Source organism: Dipodomys spectabilis, unplaced genomic scaffold, assembly GCF_019054845.1.
Source record: "Dipodomys spectabilis isolate Male_0828 unplaced genomic scaffold, ASM1905484v1 ptg000039l, whole genome shotgun sequence".
NCBI lineage: Eukaryota > Metazoa > Chordata > Mammalia > Rodentia > Heteromyidae > Dipodomys > Dipodomys spectabilis.
The window spans coordinates 8,978,588-8,997,944 of NW_024870716.1; the positions used below are offsets into that span (position 1 = coordinate 8,978,588).

General features: G+C 45.6%; 1 protein-coding gene across 1 annotated transcript in view; it reads right to left on the bottom strand.

Annotated features, from left to right (window-relative positions):
- The window catches only part of LOC122106348 (plakophilin-2-like), a 30,633-nt gene extending 19,785 nt beyond the window's left edge, over positions 1–10,848 (bottom strand). The window contains exon 1 of the mRNA XM_042677721.1: positions 10,597–10,848. Coding sequence (XP_042533655.1) covers positions 10,597–10,819 — 223 coding nt within the window. The 5' untranslated portion in view covers positions 10,820–10,848. The remainder of the gene's footprint in view (positions 1–10,596) is intronic.
- Positions 10,849–19,357: the final 8,509 nt, after the last annotated feature.

Here is a 19,357-nt window from a genome sequence, read left to right on the forward strand (position 1 = left end):
GGCTCAGAGTTCAAGCCCCATGACCGACTGAAAAAAATAATTTCACAAAGTTTTCTACCCAGGCTGGTTTCAAACTTCAGCTCTCAGCCTCCTGAGTAGTTAAAATGACAGACATGAGCCACCAATGCCTGGCAGAAGTAGAATATTTAACTCAAATTGAACATTACTATTTTAAGGCAAACTCTATGAGTTCCTTACATTTCAGTCTTAAAGGAGCTGAAATCATTTCTGCTGAGCCAGCTGTCACCACCTTCACTTACAACCATGGCAACTTAATGGACTTGCCTCTAATTGCAGAGGGTTGCACTGGATTCTCCTTCCCACTGCTGGACGGCAAGCTGGGGATCCCAAATTGTCATTTACCAAAACCTTGTCATATTATTAGCATGCTTTTCATACCAGAACCCAAACCAATCATTCTGTCTTATGGTGCCTCTCCTGAGCCATTCAAAAAGCTCTGTAACAGTTCTTTACTGCTATCTTAAGGAAGTTTATAAGGAAGCTAATTTCTCCTTCTGTTTTCAGATAAATGAACTGAGACAGGTTTAATGGTTTCTAAAATAACTTGAATGTAGCTGGCATCAGAGAAAAAATACAATTTTCATTTTTTTTCACAGCTGAGGATTGAGAGCCTTTAGGAAGTGCTATAATTCAACTACATCCCAAAGCCCATGATTCTATTTGTGCACGTGTGTGTGTGTGTGTGTGTGTGTGTGCGCGCGCGCGTGTGTGCGTGCGTGCGTGTGTGTGTGTGTGTGTGCGCGTGTGTGTGTGTGGTGTGCTCACACACTGCTTGAACTCAGGGCCTTGCCCCTTTGTTTGTCTTTTCTACTGGTGCTCTACCATTTGAGTCACAGCTTCACTTCTGTCTTTTCTTTTACATATATGCTTTTCATTGTTATTGTTAAGGTGATAGAGAGAGAGGGTTACAGTTACGTAAGTCAGGAAATGAATACATTTCTTTTTGAACAGTGTCACCTCTTCCCTCATTTTCTGTTTTTCCCTCCCATCTCCCTTTCCCTTATTTTTGTCTTTTGCTGGTTAGAAATAAGACTCTCTTCAATTTGTCCACCAGGGTTGGCTTTGAACCAAGATCCTCAGAGCACATCCTCCTGACTAGCTAGGATTACAGGCAGGAGACTCCAAGGCCTGGCTTCATGATTGGATTTTAAACCCTGGGCTTTCCTGCAGAATACAGAAAAAAGAAAAGATGCAATTTCTGATACTTCACCTGCTTGATGACACATAGATTTCTTTGTTAAAGAATGAATCTCAAACAACAAATAATGCAGATTAATAGAGTAAGCAGGTATGTGTTTGGGATCAGTATATTAGAATTACAACCATGTTCTAAGATTTAAAGCATGTTTAATGTATGCTGTGTTTGATTAACTCAGAGCTTTTACTCTGCTAAGTTTATCAGTCCTGCTGCATTGGACATTTTCTGTTTTTGTTTTCTTGGCTGATGCCCCTCCTTTCAGGATGGTGGTGACATTACTGTGCTTTCACCCAGTCCCCTTCACAGGGCACAATGTGCTTTTTCCATGTCTCCGGAGGTGATGATTACTAGGGATTATTTCAATTAATAATGACTCATGAAACACCTAAACCTTTTCATGTAATGATACCACAGACCTTTGATGGAGTCCACTTGAAGGGAGAAGTTGGGAGCTGAGGGCAACTTTACCTTTCTTCTTTGGTGCAAGCAATTGTGGGGGTGGGGAGGGCAGTGAGGGGAGGATGGGGAGAGGGAGGGAGGACAGCGGGGACTGGGAAGGATGAGGAGGAGGGGAGGACAGCGAAGGGTGAGAGGAATGGAAGGGGGTGGGAGGATGGTGGGGAGAAGGGGGGAGGTCTCTGAGGGGGGAGGACAATGAGAGAGGGGAAGATGGTGAAGGATGGGGAGGAATGGCAAGGAATGGGAGGAGGGTGGGGAGGGGGAAGACTGGGCGGGTGGGGAGGATGATGAGGGTGTTGGTTCAGAGGGTTGCAGAGGTATAGTGCTCACAGGAAACAGCAACCTTCTGTCTTACCTGGTCTGAATACTCTTGTAAGACAAAACAAAAGCTGGAAGACAGAGCTAAAATGGTAAATTATCACCCTGGATCCTCCCCTCAAAAAATTAAGAGAGGTGCAACAACCTGAGTTAAAACCCCAATACGGCTTTTTTGTTTGTTTGGGTTTAAAAACACTTTTGTGGGTACCAGTCCTGGGGCTTGAACTCAAGGCCTGGGCGCTGTCCCTGCTTTTTCTCAAGGCTAGCACTCTACTGCTTGAGCCACAGTGCCTCATTTAGCTTTTCTGGCAGTTTAGTGGAGATAATTGTCTTACAGATTACAGGTGTGAGCCACCAGAGCCGTGTGGCATGTGTGTGTGTGTGTGTGTGTGTGTGTGTGTGTGTGTGCGCACGCGTGCAAAGAATCTGAAGATGTGAAGAGATTAGTTAGCAATGGCAATGTGGTTAACATTCCACACCACTCTAATTGCTATTCCTTCACTCACTTCACCTAACCTGCCAAATGTATTTTCACAACCTTTGCAATTTTCAATGACTCAACCGGGTTCAAACACCTTCTGAGCAAGGTATTATTGGTGGTGTATGCTTGTTATTCCAGCTACTCAGTACACTGAGATCTGAGGATCCATTTCAAAGCCAGCCTGGACAAACAAATACAAGATACTCTTATCTCCTATTAACAAGCAAAAAGCCAAAAGGGCAAGTATGATTCAAGCGATAGGGTTCCAGACTTGAGCTGAAAAAGCCAAGTTACAGTGTGATGCCCCAAATTTAAGCACCAGTCATGTCTGCAATCCTAGCTGCTCAGGAGGTTGAGATTTAAGGATTATGGTTCAAAGCCAGCCCAGGCAGAAAAGTCCATGAAACTCTTATGTCTAATTAACTCCCCTCCCCCCCACACACACACAAAGCTGGACACAGAGTTGTAGCTCAAGTGGTGCAATGCTAACTAGCCTTGAGCAAAAAAGGTTAGGGACAACATCCAGGTCCAGAGTTCAAACCTCAGCACTGCTACACACACACACACAAAATCTCTCCTGACAATATATGATGGAAGCCGGTGGGGAAGGCCTCTTTTAGGGGTCTGCAACTGGGACATGTATGAGTTAACCAGACAAAGAGGAGGAGGGTGCTGGACGAAGGAGGCAACCCTTAGAGAAATTGCCTGTGTGCGTTTGGTGGGGAGGGAGGCCAGGGAGGTGGAGGTGAAGTTTGAAAAGCTGCAGGCAAAGCGCCATGCCATGCTGAACAGGGATTTGCCTCCTACAGATAACAGCAAGAACCCCGAGCAATGCCAGCTGGGGAAAAATGTAGTGAGATTCTACAAAGTTCATTCTAGTAGCTATGTGTGGACAGATGAACAGGGCCAGATTCCAGTAGGAAGAGGTTATCTTATCTCCCAAGTCAATTTTCAACTTTTAGAGGAGCACTTCTAGCTGAGTCCTGTAGGACTCTTGACAAGTGAATTAGTCATATCATCTGGACATTCAGAATACCCTAGTTACACAAATTGGGATTTCATGTCACCCTCCAAGCTGACAGGGGTTTCTGTGGGTGGGGACAATGGAGCCAAGCATGACGATGGGAGGCACACACATGCATCTGTCCCCAAGTGGGGACAGTGTCACACACTTGCCATACTCTGTCCTGGGCATGTGGAGAGGAAGAGAGCTTGTTTCCTGGGGAATGCAGGCACACTCTCCTTGAATTAATTACCCACACTAGCCATGTTCATTTTGAAAAGGTTGATTCTGCATTTAAATGACTTACTCATTCACTTATTCATTCTCTCACTTAGTCATTTCTTTAGTGAAGGTACAAAGGCCTGAACTCAGGGCCTGCTGTTTTGCTTGGCATATTCTGCTCTACCATTAAAGCCACAGCTCCATTTCTGGCTTCAAGCTGGTTAACTGGGCATAAGAGTTCCAAGGACTTTTCTGCCTAGGTTGGCTTGGAACTGTGATTCTCAGATCTCAGCCTCCAAAAGAGCTAGGATTCTAGGCGTGAGCCACCAGCTTTGGAGCCATTCTCTTTCTATATGACGTTTATCTATATGATTTGTGTTTGTGTTGAATCTTTTGGTGATCTATAATGATTTCCTCTCACTTGTTAAGAGTCATGGCTAGAAACCTTATTCAAGTGGTAGAAAGCTTCCTGAGAGTCAGAAAATCAAAGTAGTTGAGCACAAGGCTGAGTTCAAATCCCTGTTTTACACACACACATACACACACACTGCAAAGTTATTATGTCCAATAACCATTATGTAAAATGGTACTATGTAATAGATGTGTAATCAATGTTTTAAAAAATATTTCTATCATAAGAGGCTCTTCTAGTCTATTATTCTTAGTGTAGTAAGTCAGGAAAAGCAGGAAGTTCACTTAAATAGATTGAATGTTTTCCAGGTGCTGGTGGGTAATGTTGTCAATAATAAGTCTGTGCCCTCAGAATACAAAAAATTAAAACAATAATTTTTTTATCAATCAGACCAGAAATTTAATTTTAGAGTAAAACCAATGTCAAACTGTCCAAAAATAAAATTAACGCAAGTGTATATAACCTTATTTTAATACTTGGGGGGGAGGGGAAGAACTATGCTTTTTTTGTTTTGTCAGCCATAGGGCTTGAACTCTGGGCCTGGGTGCTGTCCCTGAGCTCTTCAGCTCAAGGCTAGTGCTCTACCACTAGAGCCACAGCACCACTTCCCTTTTTCTGTGTATGTGGAACTGAGGAATCAAATCTGGGGCTTCATGCATGCTAGACAAGCACCCTACCACTAGGTCACATTCCCAGCCCTGCAGTTTTATTTTGAGGATGAGCTACTACACAGCAATTATGTAGAATATCTCATTCAATCTCACTGTGGAACCCCTCACCTAGGGTGTGGGGGATACTACAGAATCTCTTAAACAGCCCAAGCCAAAGGTCTTCTCTTTATAGTAATTTCCCATATCTTTTTTTTTTTTTTGTCCGTCCTGGGGCTTGAACTCTGGGCCTGGGCGCTGTCCCTCAGCTCTTCAGCTCAAGGCGAGTGCTCTACCACTTGAGCTACAGCGCCACTTCCAGTTTTCTGGTGGTTTATTGGAGATAGGAATCTCATGGTCTCTCCTGCCCGAGCTGGCTTTGAACCTCGATCCTCAGATCTCAGCCTCCTGAGTAACTAGGATTACAGGCGTGAGCCACCAGCGTCCAGCAATTTCCCATATCTTAACCATTGCATACAGAACAATATATTTGCATAAGCAAATTCTGTTACCATAGATCTTTGTGATTTCTTACCACGCCTGTAATCCCAGCTACTCAGGAGATTGAGACCCAGGCATCATAATTCAAAGCCTGCCCGGGCAGAAAAGTTCATGATACTCTTTTGTTAGTGGTGGTGGTTGTGGGGCTTGAACTCAGGGCCTCAACTCTGTCTCTGAACTTTTTCGCTCAAGGCTAGCTAGCATTCTACCACTTTGAGTCACAGTGCCAATTCTGGTTTTCTGGTAGTTAATTGGAGATAAGAGTCTTAACAGACTTTCCTTCCCCAGGTTGGCTTTGAACTATGATCCTTAGATCTCAGCCTCCTGAGTAGCTAGGATTCCAGGCGTGGTACTCTTCTCCAGTTAACCACCAAAAAGTTGGAAGCAGGGCTGTGGCTCCTTTGGTAGGGCACTAGCCTTGCACACCAAAGCTCAAGAACAGCACCTACACTCTGAGTTCAAGCCCCAGCACCAAACAGTAATGAAGAGAAGTACATTACATTCAGGCACACTGACCCTCACATTCCAAACAGCTCCAGGGCCAGGTCACCCACCTACTCACTTTTCTTTCCCTTTCCCAATCCCTCCTACTTTCTAAATTCCTGGAATTCCTTTTGTGGTAGGGAATTCATCCAGAAGTTGAACAGTGTATAATTTTTTGTTTTCCCAGAGCACCTTTAACTGCTTTTGAATTATTTTTTTTTTCTTTTTTTGGTCAGTCCTGGGGCTTGAACTCTGGGCCCGGGTACTGTCCCTCAGCTCTTCAGCTCAAGGCTAGCGCTCTACCACTGGAGCCACAGCGCCACTTCTGGCTTTTTTTTTCTGCTTATGTGGTGCTGAGGAACTGAACCCAGGGCCTCATGCATACAAGGCAAGCACTCTACCACTGAACCACCTTCCCAGCCCCCTGAATGAATCAGAATTCTCTGATCACAAATACTCAAAGCATTTTCATCACAGATAATATAAGGACAAAAGATGCATTATTTTTAAGAGTAGATTTCCAAACAAGTTTTAAATTGCATTAGGATATATTCTCCATTGTGTTCTAAGCATTATATACCATAATTTAAAAAACAAATGCTTCCCATTTAAGCACACTTGGGGGGATTGTAAGAAATAAAGAGATACTTTTAAGGTGTAATATAAAAGATATGGGCTATTTTTAATTCTCTCTTTGCTATGACTTTCAACTTTTTCTTTCTTTTCCTTTCCTTGTTCCAGTATAGAGACTTGAACTCAGGGCTTGGACATTGCCATTTAACTTTTTTGCTCATAGATGGTGTACCACTTGAGCCACAGTTCTACTTCCAGCTTTTTGCTGCTAATTGGAGATGAGTCTGCGTTAGCTGGCTTTGAATCAGGATCCTCTAGATCTCAGCACCTCGAGTAGCTAGAATGACAGATCTGAGCCACTGGTGAAGGGCTGACCCCAACCCTGTTTTCCCAGGTGCATACAGACAACAGGCCAGCCACCCAAGATATGTGCAGAGTGCCTGATACAGGAGGGCGATCCACCTAAGCCTGGCTGCAAACATTCCATTGTGACCCAACCAAAAGCCCCCCACCTCTCTAGACCTCTCATTAACCTCTACCTCCTTACTTAGTCCTCAAAAATAAAACCCAACTCCTGTCCCACTTCTTTGCACAGTCTCCAAGCCTGAGGGAAGGCTGTGCCCCTCGATGCTCTATCTCAATAAACAGTCCTCCTCTGGGGAAGATTGAGTCCGGCCTGTTTCCTCCTTTCTCCTCCTCCTAACAACTGGCATCCAACACAATGCCATACCTTCCCTCACCAGAGTAACAGCCAACCTTAAAATGCTCAGCATAACAAATTACTACCAAAACTCAATGGGTGATTTATAAAAACACCCACGTATTTATGAAGACCACGAAAAGAAGGTTAAAGACTCTTTTGTAAGTTTTTATCTACACCTTAGCTATATTCATGTCACTCTAATTTTTTTAGATTAGCCACAGCTAATTCACCCTTTCTGGTAGGCCAGCAACTGGGGCTTCTCTAGGGGTCTGTGGCTGCCTAACAGCAGTTGAACACTGGGTCATTCCAGCCCAGAAGGTCTTCTGTTGATACCCGAGACCCTGTCGCTTTCAACAACTGCTTTGTCTCTTGCAACTTCAGAGACAGGTATGCAGCACCAGCAGCAGCAACAACAACAACAAAGTACAACCATGAAACTCCAGACCTTTTCAAAGAAGCTTCAATTAAAGAACATTTATGAACAACCCTGATAATCACTGCATGGCGTGTGAAATGTTAAATTCCTTCTGGAATCTCAGAAGCCCGGCTTGCATGCACGCATTCTGGATTTCTTCTTCCTCATGCTTGAGTTTTCTTCCCGTGTAGGCTGCAAGGGAATGGCAGCTTACAGGGAAGCTGTTGTTGAAATCTAAGGCTTTCAGAGGCTTTGTTCCTTAGTTGGAAGAACTACCCCCAGCATTAGCACAAGTCCTAAGATGGCACACCTTTGTTCTCCCCCAACAATTCTCTGAACTATGGATTATTCTTGGGATTTTTCAAGAAGGATCTGTCTTTACTGACCACTTTAAGACCAATTCTATTGATTTTTTGAGAGTTAGAAATACCAATTATTTGTTCAAAGCCAGCCTGGGCAGGAAAGTCTGGGAGACTGTGATCACATGACTGAGTTTCTTTCTCTCTCTCTCTCTCTCACACACACACACATTCACACACACACAGAGTACCAATTACTTCAGAAAGTTTTCCATATTCCTTATAGCTTCAAGAAATTTACATGTCTAGATTCCATGACTTAGCTGTTCTTGTGGCTTGCTTAGGATTATTTCCCGTAAGACAACCAGTCTGTCCTTTGTGAGTTTTTTGGGGGGTAGGGGTGGTGGTGTTGGGACTGGGACTAGAACTCAGAACCTGGATATGGTCTCTTAGCTTTTTCACTCAAGCTTGGAACTCTATCACTTGACCCAACTTCCACTTCTGTCTTTTGCTGGCTAATTGGGGTAAGAGTCTCTTCCTGGGTGAGCATGTTTAATTTGTGCCCCAGTTTAGTTTCAGCTTAACCCTGGACCTGTGGGTCTCCAGGCTTCAGGCTGTCATGGCTCTGCTGCTCACAGGTGGGCCTCACTCCTAGCAACTTAGCCTGGGCGCTGACCCTGAGCTGTTTCACTCAAGGCTAGTGCTCTACCACTTTGAGCCACATTGCCACTTCTGGTTTTCTGGTGATTAACTGGAGATAGCAGTCTCTTGGACTTTCCTGCCTGGGCTGGCTCTGAACTGTGATCTTTAGGCCTCAGCCTCTTGAGTAGCTAGGGTTACAGGAGTGAGCCACCAGCACCAGGCTGTTATTTTTAATCATGTACCTTGGCAGATATTTGCAGTCTATATCTCCTTAGCCTTTCAAATTGTAATTAAAGAAAACTGGAGGGAAGCCACAAACGGACTCCACATTCTAACAATTCCTACTTCATACTAACAATCAAAACCGTTAATGATATAACTGATGAGCAGTTGAAAAGGTCAGGTTCGGCATGCACAAGGTCATCTGCACATACACAAAGGAATTGACTAAAGGATGGTAGTATACTCAATGGATGATTCCAATGGTGTAGCTCCTTTGAACAACTAAAAGTTTAACAAAATGAGTACCAGAAAACTGAAACATGTGTTACAGGGGAGGTCACAGGAAGGGGCAGACAACTGGCGGAGGAAGGATGGGTGAATAAGTGATAATATTCAACAGTACATGTGTGAAAACTGAACCAGGGAGGGGTGGGGTTGGGAGAGATGGGGGAGAACAGTGGAAAGGATGACACTGAGCAAATGCATTGTACTCAGAAACTAACAGGGTGAATTGAGACAACATTGAACAACTACATGTTTTGTTAAACAATACAGATTTGGAAATTAAACAACCAGCTCTGCCATTTACTTAATCTAGGTGGAAATGTGAGGGTTACTGGGCTGCTTATAGTGAAATGGGAATTAACATACCTAGCTCCCAATTCTCTTTTTGAAAATGCACATCACAGAACATGATTCTGGACCCAATGTAGTCACTCAGCTAACACTGGCTTACAATCCTCAAGCATCATCTTTTTTTTTTTTTTTTACTTTTCAAGCATGTAAGTATTAATGCTGGCCTGATAGTTTAGGTTTCTTTATAGAAAGGCTCTAAAGCTTAGGTTTATGTCTACAGTCTGGGTATTTGTATACTTTTTTAAACTCTAGTTGGTCATTGACCAAGTTATGTCCATAGTTCAATAGTGTGGAAAAAAACTGATAACCTAATTTAAACTTCTGTTTCTTAATCTTCCCTTTTCTCTGTAAGAAACCTACAGCACTTTAAAATACCGATTTAAAACAAAATCCACTTAACACATGTTGGTAGCTCAAGCCTGTAATCTTAGCTACTATGGAAGCTGAGATCTGAGGACTGCAATTTGAAGACAGCCTGTGCAGGAAAGTCCATGAGCCTCTTTCATCCAATTATCCAGCAAAAACCTGGAAGTGGAATCTGTGGCTTAAATGGTAAAGTGCCACCTTTCAGTGAAAAAGCTAGAAAGACAGCACTCAGGGTCTGACTGAGTTCAAGCCCCAGTACTGGCACAGGAACATCCCAAAACCTCACTAAAGCTTCATGCTGTCTTTCTGATCACTTGGGCAAGGGAGAAAAGGCTGCATGACATTCAGCTAATTTTCACAACTGGTTTGCCATCCTCCCCTCCTAACTCTCCCTAACCTACAGCTAAAACTGTGGGTTTCATGTTTTGGATACAAGCCCTGCACCCACACGTACATGCGTGGCACTGGGTGGGTGGGGACAAGCAGCCTGCACTACAGCGCAGGGTGCTGCCAGCCAGGCCAAAGTCCCCTTCCTCCTCTTCCCAGGAGCGGGGCAGCGCCAGGGCCAGAGCCTTTTACCCAATGGGATCACTTCCTAGGTCAGACTGCTCTGGACTACCTGGGAGAAGTGGCACTCTCCTGAATTACAGGGGATAGGAAGGGCAGTGGGGTTTTGTCTTTCAAAAGAATATTCATGGAGGTAAGGATTTTAAAAAGAAAGAAAAACACAGATCATGCACAGCATTCTGCTTAGCTGCAGGCAGACACTCCGGTCTCCGGATGAACTCCTTTGCCTCGCGTTCTTCCACATGGAGACGCGCACGTAGCATGCACACCGACGACGCCCTGGGAAGACCCTGCCAGGGGCATGGCGGGACCGCCGCTCCCCGAGTGTGCGGGTCCCCAGTCCGGAGGTGGCACCGGCAACAGGTGGGCAGAAGCCCGGGGCCGCACCCCGGAGGGCGGCGGGTCCGGACGGGGTGCGTTCCACTCACCGCGGGCCACGGAGCCCCGGCCCTTCCTCGCCAGGGTCTGCTGCACCTGCTCCTGGATCCGCAGGCTCCGGGCCGCCTGCCCGCTGCGGCCGGCGCTGCCCACCAGCTTCAGCTTGGCGTCGGAGGGCAGCGCCAGGCTGGAGCTGTCCAGCTGGCCCAGGATCTGCTGGCCCAGGACGGTCCGGATGTAGCCGCACTCGGCCAGGGAGCCGGGGGCCGCCATGGCGTCGGCGGCGGGCGACGGAGTGAGAAGCCTGGCCCAGGACCGACCCGCAGAGCCGCGGCGGAGCTGGGGGCCGCGCCCCGCCCGCTCGGACACGCCCCGCCCCGCCCCGCCCCCTGGCGGCCCGCCCCGCCCCCTGCGCGGGGGTGGGGGTCGGATGGGAGCCTCCGCGCACGGCCGGCCCCGGGGGCGGGGCGCGGCTCCGGCCCGCGGGCGCGCTCACTCAGGTCGCGAGGGGCGGGCGGGGCGCGCAGCGTGGGGCGCACTGCGGGCGCGGCCCCGCCCCCAGGGCCGCGGGCGGGGCGCCGCGCTGTCGGGCTCCGCGGGCCACGCGGGCGGCCCTCCCGCGTCCGCGGGCCGTGAGGGGCCCCGGGGTCGGGGGAAGCCGCGGGAGGACCGCGCGCCCGGACGGCGAGGTGAGGCGTGGGACTCCGAGAGGAGTCTCCCTTCCTCCCCGCACAGACGCAGCCCCGGAAGCCAGTTCCTCCCGCAGCGCTGCTGTTCTCCCCGCAGACACACGCTGTACCCGGCGCTCGCGCTCGTCCTCCTCGCCTGGGAACAACACCCACGCCGGGAACCGGGGAGAGGCGCTGGCAGGGCCGACTGTTCCAGGCGATCCTGTTGAATAGCCCTGCCGACCTTGATGCGCCCGCTTCACCCCCAGCCTCGGGGCGAGGACCGGTGCCCTGGCGCCTCTGCCCTTCCACCGCAGCTCCCGCAACTACTACTAATCACTCCTCCTCGTGTTTCACACGCAGTTCAGTACCGAAAGTTCGAGAGCCAAGCTCCACAGAAAGGGCCTTCCACCTTAATGTCTACCACCTGAGCCATTCCCCCGACTTTCCTCTTTGGACTTGAGAGGCAGAAAGGAAAAGATTCGTTCTTGGCATTGAGCTGCTCTTCCCTTGGAGCACGTGGTCGGTAGGTCCACTTTCCTTAAAATAGTTGAATGGTGCTGGGCTCTGGTGGGTCACAGGTCATCCTAGCTGCTCAAGAGACTGAGATCTGAGGATCGCAGTTCAAAGCCAGTCCCAGCAGGAAAGTCCCTGAGCCTCATCTCCCAATAAACCACCGGAAAACACGTGGTAGCGTGCTAGCCTTGAGTGAAAAAGCTCAGGGACAACGCGCAGGCCCTGAGTTCAAGTTCCATGAACACCATCACCACCAACAAAAATCAGTTGTTGAGAATGCACCTTTCCTCCACACCTCTGGGAAGTACATGGCTTCCTGTTTCCTGCCAGCAGTAAGACAGTATAGAGCAAACCAGGGTTAAAGGTCTGGACAAGTGAGAGATGACCATGTCACCACTGTTTCTCAACTAAACCACATGGCCAAAGGTTGTGTGGAATGTGGATCTTGTAAGCAATTTCTCCCAGCTCCAGTCCTACCAGTGTTTACTTGAAGTATACCTTGTGCACAGCCCCATTATGCAGCCAGATGTAAACGTCCAACAGCGGTGCTGAGATTTAACTGAAAACCAAAAGAGATTTAATTGAAAACTGAACTTGGGAGTCAAATGATTATAGACTCTGACCAACGAGCTCTGTTCCTGGTCCCCTCTTTCCCAAGGTCTCTTCTGGCAGCCCCAGGTCTGCAGCTTTGAAAGGTGATTTCAGTTCCTGCCCCTGGGGCTGGGGACATCTAAGTCATCACCCTGATTTCATGTGCCTGCTGATAGTGACTTAAAAGCTCAGCTCTGACTCCATCACTATCCTGCACTGGGAAGTGGAAAGGAAATTTTCTTTTTTCTTTTCTTTTTTGGTACAGGTCCTGGAGCTTAAAATCAGGGCCCAGGCACTATCTCTGAGCTTTCTCTCTCTCTCTCTCAAAGCTAGTGCTCTACCACTTTGAGCCACAGTGCCACTTGTGGTTTTCTGGTGGTTAATTGGAGATAAGCCAGCCTAGCTTTGAACCATGATCTTCAGATCTCAGCCTCCTGAGTAGTTAGGATTACAGTAGCGAGCTCCCAGTGCTGGCTCTCTTTTTAATTTTAATTAGCCTAACTTCGCTTTGTTTGCTCGTTCTCTCTCTCTCTCCCTCTCTCTCTCTCTCTCTCTCTCTCTCTCTGTGTTGTCTCATTCCCTTTTTTAAAGTGTGATGTTGTATGATACGACATGTATCTATTAGGTAAGCTGCAGTCACTGATCACAGGAAATCTTGTTAACATGTACTTGGGTGACTGCATGGGAGGAAGGGGCACAAAACATAGCGTTGGCTTACCCTCTGCAAACATCCTGCTTTCAAGAAGTCTCTATATTGTTGAATGGGTGCAATAGAAGTAGGGATTCTCCTAGCTAGCTACAGATCTGTGATCTCAGTTTGAGGCTAGCCCAGGCAGAAAAGCCTATGAGACTCCAATGAACCAGAAAAAAAAAAAGCAAGACGTGGAGCTATGGCTCAACTGATAGAGTGCTAGCCTTGAGCAAACAAGTCAGGGTCATCACTCATATCCTGAGTTCAAGCTCCAGTACTGGCATGCGTGTGCATGTGTGTGTGCACACAAACTCACAAGTTCTATGGGAAAAAAGTTTTCTATATTCAGTGATGAGTAATCATGGAAATGTCCAACATCCCACAACATCTCCTGTGGACTCCCTGCCTTCAGGCCTGTGGTCACAGGTCAGCCTGCCACATGGATCAGCAGTGACACACACCTCCTGAACAAAGAAGTCCCTCTGGTGACCACCTACCTCCCATCTCTGCTCCAATTTTCTCTACAATGCTGATCTTTAACCCATATGCGCTATGTTCTTATTTCAGTACTGTGACCCTAACAACTTATAGTCTTATAAGGGAAAAACCCAACCAACCAAGATAACATTTAAATTTGTTGTAAGTGTGCCTGTCCTGGGCTTGAAGTAAAGACTATGTGCACTTGGTTAGGTTTTTGATTCAAGGATGGCAATCACAATTTGAGTCATGGGGGCTGGGAAGGTGGCTCAGTGGTAGAGCGCTTGCCTTGCATGCCTGAGGCCCTGGGTTCAATTCCTCAGCACCACATAAACAAAAAGAAAAAAGCCGGAAGTGGCACTGTGGCTCAAGTGGTAGAGCGCTAGCCTTGAGCTGAAGAGCTGAGGGACAGTGCCCAGGCCCAGAGTTCAGGCCCCACGACCGGACCCCCCCACCCCCCCCCTCCCCCCCAAAAAAAGTTGAGTCATGGCTCCATGTCCAGGTTTTTGGTATTTAATTGGAACTAAGTGTTTCACTGAGTTTCCTGCCTGGGCTGACTTCCTACCAATCTCAGCCTTCTCAGTAGGATTACAGCCACCATAGCCTGGTTCTGAGATAACTTTTCAAGAGAGCTCTGATCACCCAGTTGGAAGGTGGAAACAAAATGCTAAGAATCCCTTTCTGGCATCTGGCTATTCTGTAAGTTGTCTAGTACTTAGATTCACTTTGGAAAACATGTCTATTATTTCTTTTCTTTCATTTACCAACAAAATCTGATAAAAGAAAAAAAAGCAAAACCACAGTAAGTATCAATTATGACGTTTGGGTTCCGTTCTTTTCGCTGGGACCCTAAAATAAAAGATTTTCTTTTCAATTAGTTTTAATCCATTTATTTTTTTGAGCTAGTACTAGGGCTTGAACTCAAGCCTTATGCTCTCGCTTAGATTTTTGCTCAGAGCTGGTGCTGTACCACTTGAACAACATCTCCATTTCCAGCTTTTTGATAGTTTATTGGAGATAAGAGTGTCTTGCATTTGACTATCTAGGCTGGCTTTGAATTTTTTTGGGGGGGCAGAGGGAGGAGGTTGTGGGTCTTGAACTCTGAGTCTGGGTGCAATCCCTCAGCTCTTCAGCTCAAGACTAGTGCCCTTACCACTTGAGCCACAGTGCCACTTCTGGTTTTCTGGTGGTTTATTGGAGATAAGAGTCTCATAGACTTTCCTGCCTAGGCTGGCTTTGAACTGTGAGCCTCAGATCTCAGCCTCCTGAGTAGCTAGGATTACAGACATGAGACATTGGTGCCTGACTTGGCTTTGAATCTTGATATTTAAGTCTCAGCCTCGTGATTACAAGTATGAGTTACTGATGCCCAGCAGGATTGAGATTTGACCTAATTTATACACTCTAGCTTTGAAACACTAATCTTTGTTTTCAAATCTACAGTTAGGATTTCCTTAGAACGATCTTTAAATTTCGGGGAACACCACTCTGCAACCAATAAAGTTCCAAGAGGAGTAAATAAATATAACTTAAGGCTTAAGGCAGAAATAACACTTTAGTGGAAAATATTAAAGAACATTAATGGCTCTCAAATCTTTGATTTATATTAAGAAAACAAAATCCTAACCTTGGACTTACTAAAAACATGACAACATGCATCAAGCTGTTTCCTACTACTTCTAGGGTATTAATGTCAATTGCTTTCCAAATATTTCCTAAATCAGTCTAAGGGGCCTGGCAGAGAGAAAATCTAAAATAACCCTCTGAATTGATTTCCACTTTTAGCAAATGGATATGTTGCCAAGGCAATCAGTAGCAGTTTTGTCATCAGCTCTGTAAACTGAAGCTGGATCAGGTCTCCAAAAGGAAGCTGTGAACATGGAGGTGCTGAAAACCACTCTCCATGGGTACTGAGGGCTAAGGTGTTTAATTCACATGTTCATCTTATCTGCCATTTGGGGTATATTGTGAGTATATAGGTCTGCATCCTATTCTTTTTGAGAGGAACTCAAATTTGGTGTGGGAGGTGGAAACTAGGTGAGCACTGGGCAGTAGGCTGGCAGTGAGTAATTTGTGCACAGGAAGGCAGGAGTTGAGTAGCTCCTATAATCAGGACTCTTACGTGGGCACTGGTGGCTTATACCTATAATTCTAGCTACTCTTGAGGCTAGGATCTGAGGATGTGGGTTTGAGGCCAGTCCTCAAAGACAAATCCAAGAGACTTATCTCTAGTTAACCACCAAAAAGTTAAGGAGTGGCTCAAGTGAGTGCCAACCTTGAGCAACAACAAAAAAAAGCTAAGTGAGAGTACTAGGCCCAGATTCAAGTCCCAATACCAACATACACACAAATTTAAATATATATAAATATAAAATAATATAAACTGTATAATTGTTACATATAATATTTGTATAACATGCAAAATATTCACATGTAAATTTAAAATGTAAATATGTAATCTATAATAAAATATATGTACAGGAATATGATATATATTGCACTTCATATATTTGAAGTATTTGGGAGTTGAATATAAGGCCCTGTTTTACATAAATGTACATTCACTCATGAATAACCTATTTGCATTTCTGGTTTCTTTTTTTGTATGCACAGTAATCTTTTTTAACTCCCCAAAGTAAAGTATTACTTATTTATAATCTTAAAAATTGTCTTTCAGTATATATACAAAGGAGTTTTTATTTATTTGTTAATTAATTAATTAATTTATTGTTGGTCCTGGGGCTTGAACTCTGGCCTGGGTGCTGTCACTGAGCTCTTTTGCTCAAGGCTAGCATTCTACCACTTTGAGCCAAAGCACTACTTCCAGTTTTCTGGTGGTTAATTGGAGATAAGAGTCTCATGGAATTTCCTGCCCAGGCTGGCTTTGAACCACGATCTTGGCCTTCTAGGTAGCTAGGATTACAGGTGTGAGCCATCAATGCCCAGCTGAGGAGTTTATATTTTATATAGGAAAAATAAAGCTAAAAACCTGGCCTGGGTTTTAGAAGCCCCACCTCCTCATCCCTTCTCTTCTTCTCTTTCACTGCTCATGGTGATGAGCCATCACCATCACCTCTGCCTCTCTCATGGAAGAGGGAAGGAGATAAGGGGGGTGCATGCAGGTGTGGAAGCGACGCTGGCACCTTGGCTGCATTTAACATGATTTACACTCAATAATGGGCCAATTGTTATTATTTACAATTAGCATCTCTCTCAGAGACTGGCAAAATGTTCATCATTACTATTTTATGTGTGTGTGCCTGCACTGGCTGCTTAAACTCGGGTCTCTTTCTTAGGTTTGTTTATTTTCCACTCAAGGCTGTCTGACACTCTACCACTTGGGCCACATCTCATCTTCCTGCTTTTTGCTGGTTAATTGGACGTGAGTTTCTGTCCAGGTGATCTTAGCTTTCTGAATAGCTAGGATTACAGGTGTGAGCCACATTACATAGCACACACACACACACACACACACACACACACACACACACACACACACATATTTTGTCAGTCGTAGGGTCTGGGCACTGTCCCTTAGCTCTTCAGCTCAACGCTAAGGCTCTACCACTTGAGCCACAGTGCCACTTCTGGTTTTCTAGTGGTTAATTGGAGATGAGTCTCACGGACTTTCTTGCCCTGGCTGGCTTTGAACCTCTATGCTCAGATCTCAGCCTCCTGAGTAGCTAGGATTACAGGCATGAGCCTCTGGTGCCCAGCCCTTTTATATTTTTTAAAGATAGTTTCTATGTAGCTAGGATATGGAAACAACCCAGATGCCCCACCACAGATGAATGGATCCAAAAATTGTGGTATCTATACACAATGGAATATTATGCAGCCGTTAGAAATGACATAATAATGGCATTTGCAGGGAAATGGATGGAGCTAGAAGGAATCATGTTGAGTGAGGTAAGCCAAGAGCAAAGAGACAAACGGTACATTGTCTCCCTGATAAGTAGATGCTAAATCCAAAATGTTAGGTGATACGACAAAACTAACAGGACTTAAAAAACAAAGAACTCCCACTCATCTGGTCGAACCACTACTAAATATCCCCATGCTGCTGATCACATGTATGGTGTATAACATGTGAACACTGTTATATGTTACAGACTGTGATACACAATTTGCTCCAGGAAAGTTAGAATGAACTTGTGACTTTAAATGAGCATCATTATTTCACGATACTGTGAAATTTGGGAAATTGTGTAATCACTTAATCACAATTAAAAAAAAAAAGAACCTGGGGAAGGGAGGGAGGGAAGGGTTGGTAGGGGGAAAACAATGGAGGGGGTAACAATGCTCAATAGGAAGTGTACTCATTACCTTGCTCATGTAACTGGAACCCTCTGTATAGTATATTTACAATAAAAAAAAGATAGTTTCTATTGAAAGATAAGATCTGAGGAATTTGATTGCTAACATTATTGTTATTTTTTTAGAGAACGCTGTAACAATGTGTTAAGTGCAGGAAAGTTTAAGCAATCACTTGTTTTCACAATTTCTTTTGCTCCTGGAACCTGAAACCCAGAAGTTCTGGCAAATCTCACATAGTCAAGGCTGTTTTAGTCTGGGCTTCTGTGGCAGTCCCCTTGCAAAGAGGCCTTAGGGAAGCCCCCGGGTCTCCATGGTGACAAGGATGGGTCTGGGTAGAACACACATTGCTGCATGCCTGAGCTCACTCGCTTAGTTGGATAGCCCAAGCTTTGCTAGCAACCAAATTTCCTCAACATCACTGCTGGGTTCATGTTCAAATTTAGAATCTATCTGAACATTCTGCTCTTTTAAAGCTCCAAGTGTTCTATCTCAGATCACAGGAGTTGTGGTTTTGAAGAAATCCTGGCCAGAGAACAAAAGTCAAATAGAAACCTTAGGGGTTGCTGGTATATGCAGAGGAGGAAGGTCTTGGGAATTTGTGACTGGGTCAACAGCTTCTATGAAGATGCTTTACTGACCTCATCCATACTTTGACTAAACTGTGAACTCTGTGTGTGTGTGTGTGTGTGTGTGTGTGTGTGTGTGTATTTGTGTGACCATAATAGGACTTGAACTTGCCTTCATGCTCTTCCTTGGCTTTTTCCCTCAAGGCTGGTGCTCTTCCCCTTGAGCCACTGCTCTATGTCAGCTTTGTGCTAGTTAATTAGAAAGGAGTGTGTGTTATGGACTCTTCTACCTGGAGTGCTTTAAACTGGGAAACTTAGATCTCAGCCTCCTGAGTAACTGGGAGTGAGCCAAGGGCACCCAGCTAGAACTAGGGTTTGAACTCAAGGTCTCATGCTTTCTAGGCTAGGCAGGGGTTCTAGGCAGGGGTTCCCCAGCACTAGGACTGACTTAGATTCTGTCACCTGTTGAGTTTCCATGAAATATCCAAGAGAAATGCCTACAATTTCAGTAATTATCTGAAAATTACTCGTCCTCCCAACTACTTCTTAGAGGATTGCTCTGGGGAGTAGGTTTCAGCATATGAAATTTTGGGGGAGGGGCTGGGAAGGTGGCTCAGTGGTAGAGTGCTTGCCTAGCATGCATGAGTCCCTGGGTTCAATTCCTCAGCACCACATAAACAGAAAAAGCCGGAAGTGGCGCTGTGGCTCAAGTGATAGAGCACTAGCCTTGAGCTGAAGAGCTGAGGGACAGCGCCCAGGCCCAGAGTTCAAGCCCCTCGACCAACCAAAAAGAAAGAAATTTTGGCGGAGGGCCAAAATACTCTGATCAGAGAAGGTATATGCCAAACGGAACTGAAAACTGATACTAAAGCAAATACCTGAAAGATGTATTTATTCTTCACAGCAGCACTATTCACAATCACTCAAGTGTGAATCAATGAATGAACATGTAAACAAACTGGTATGTGTGTGCATTAAAATACTT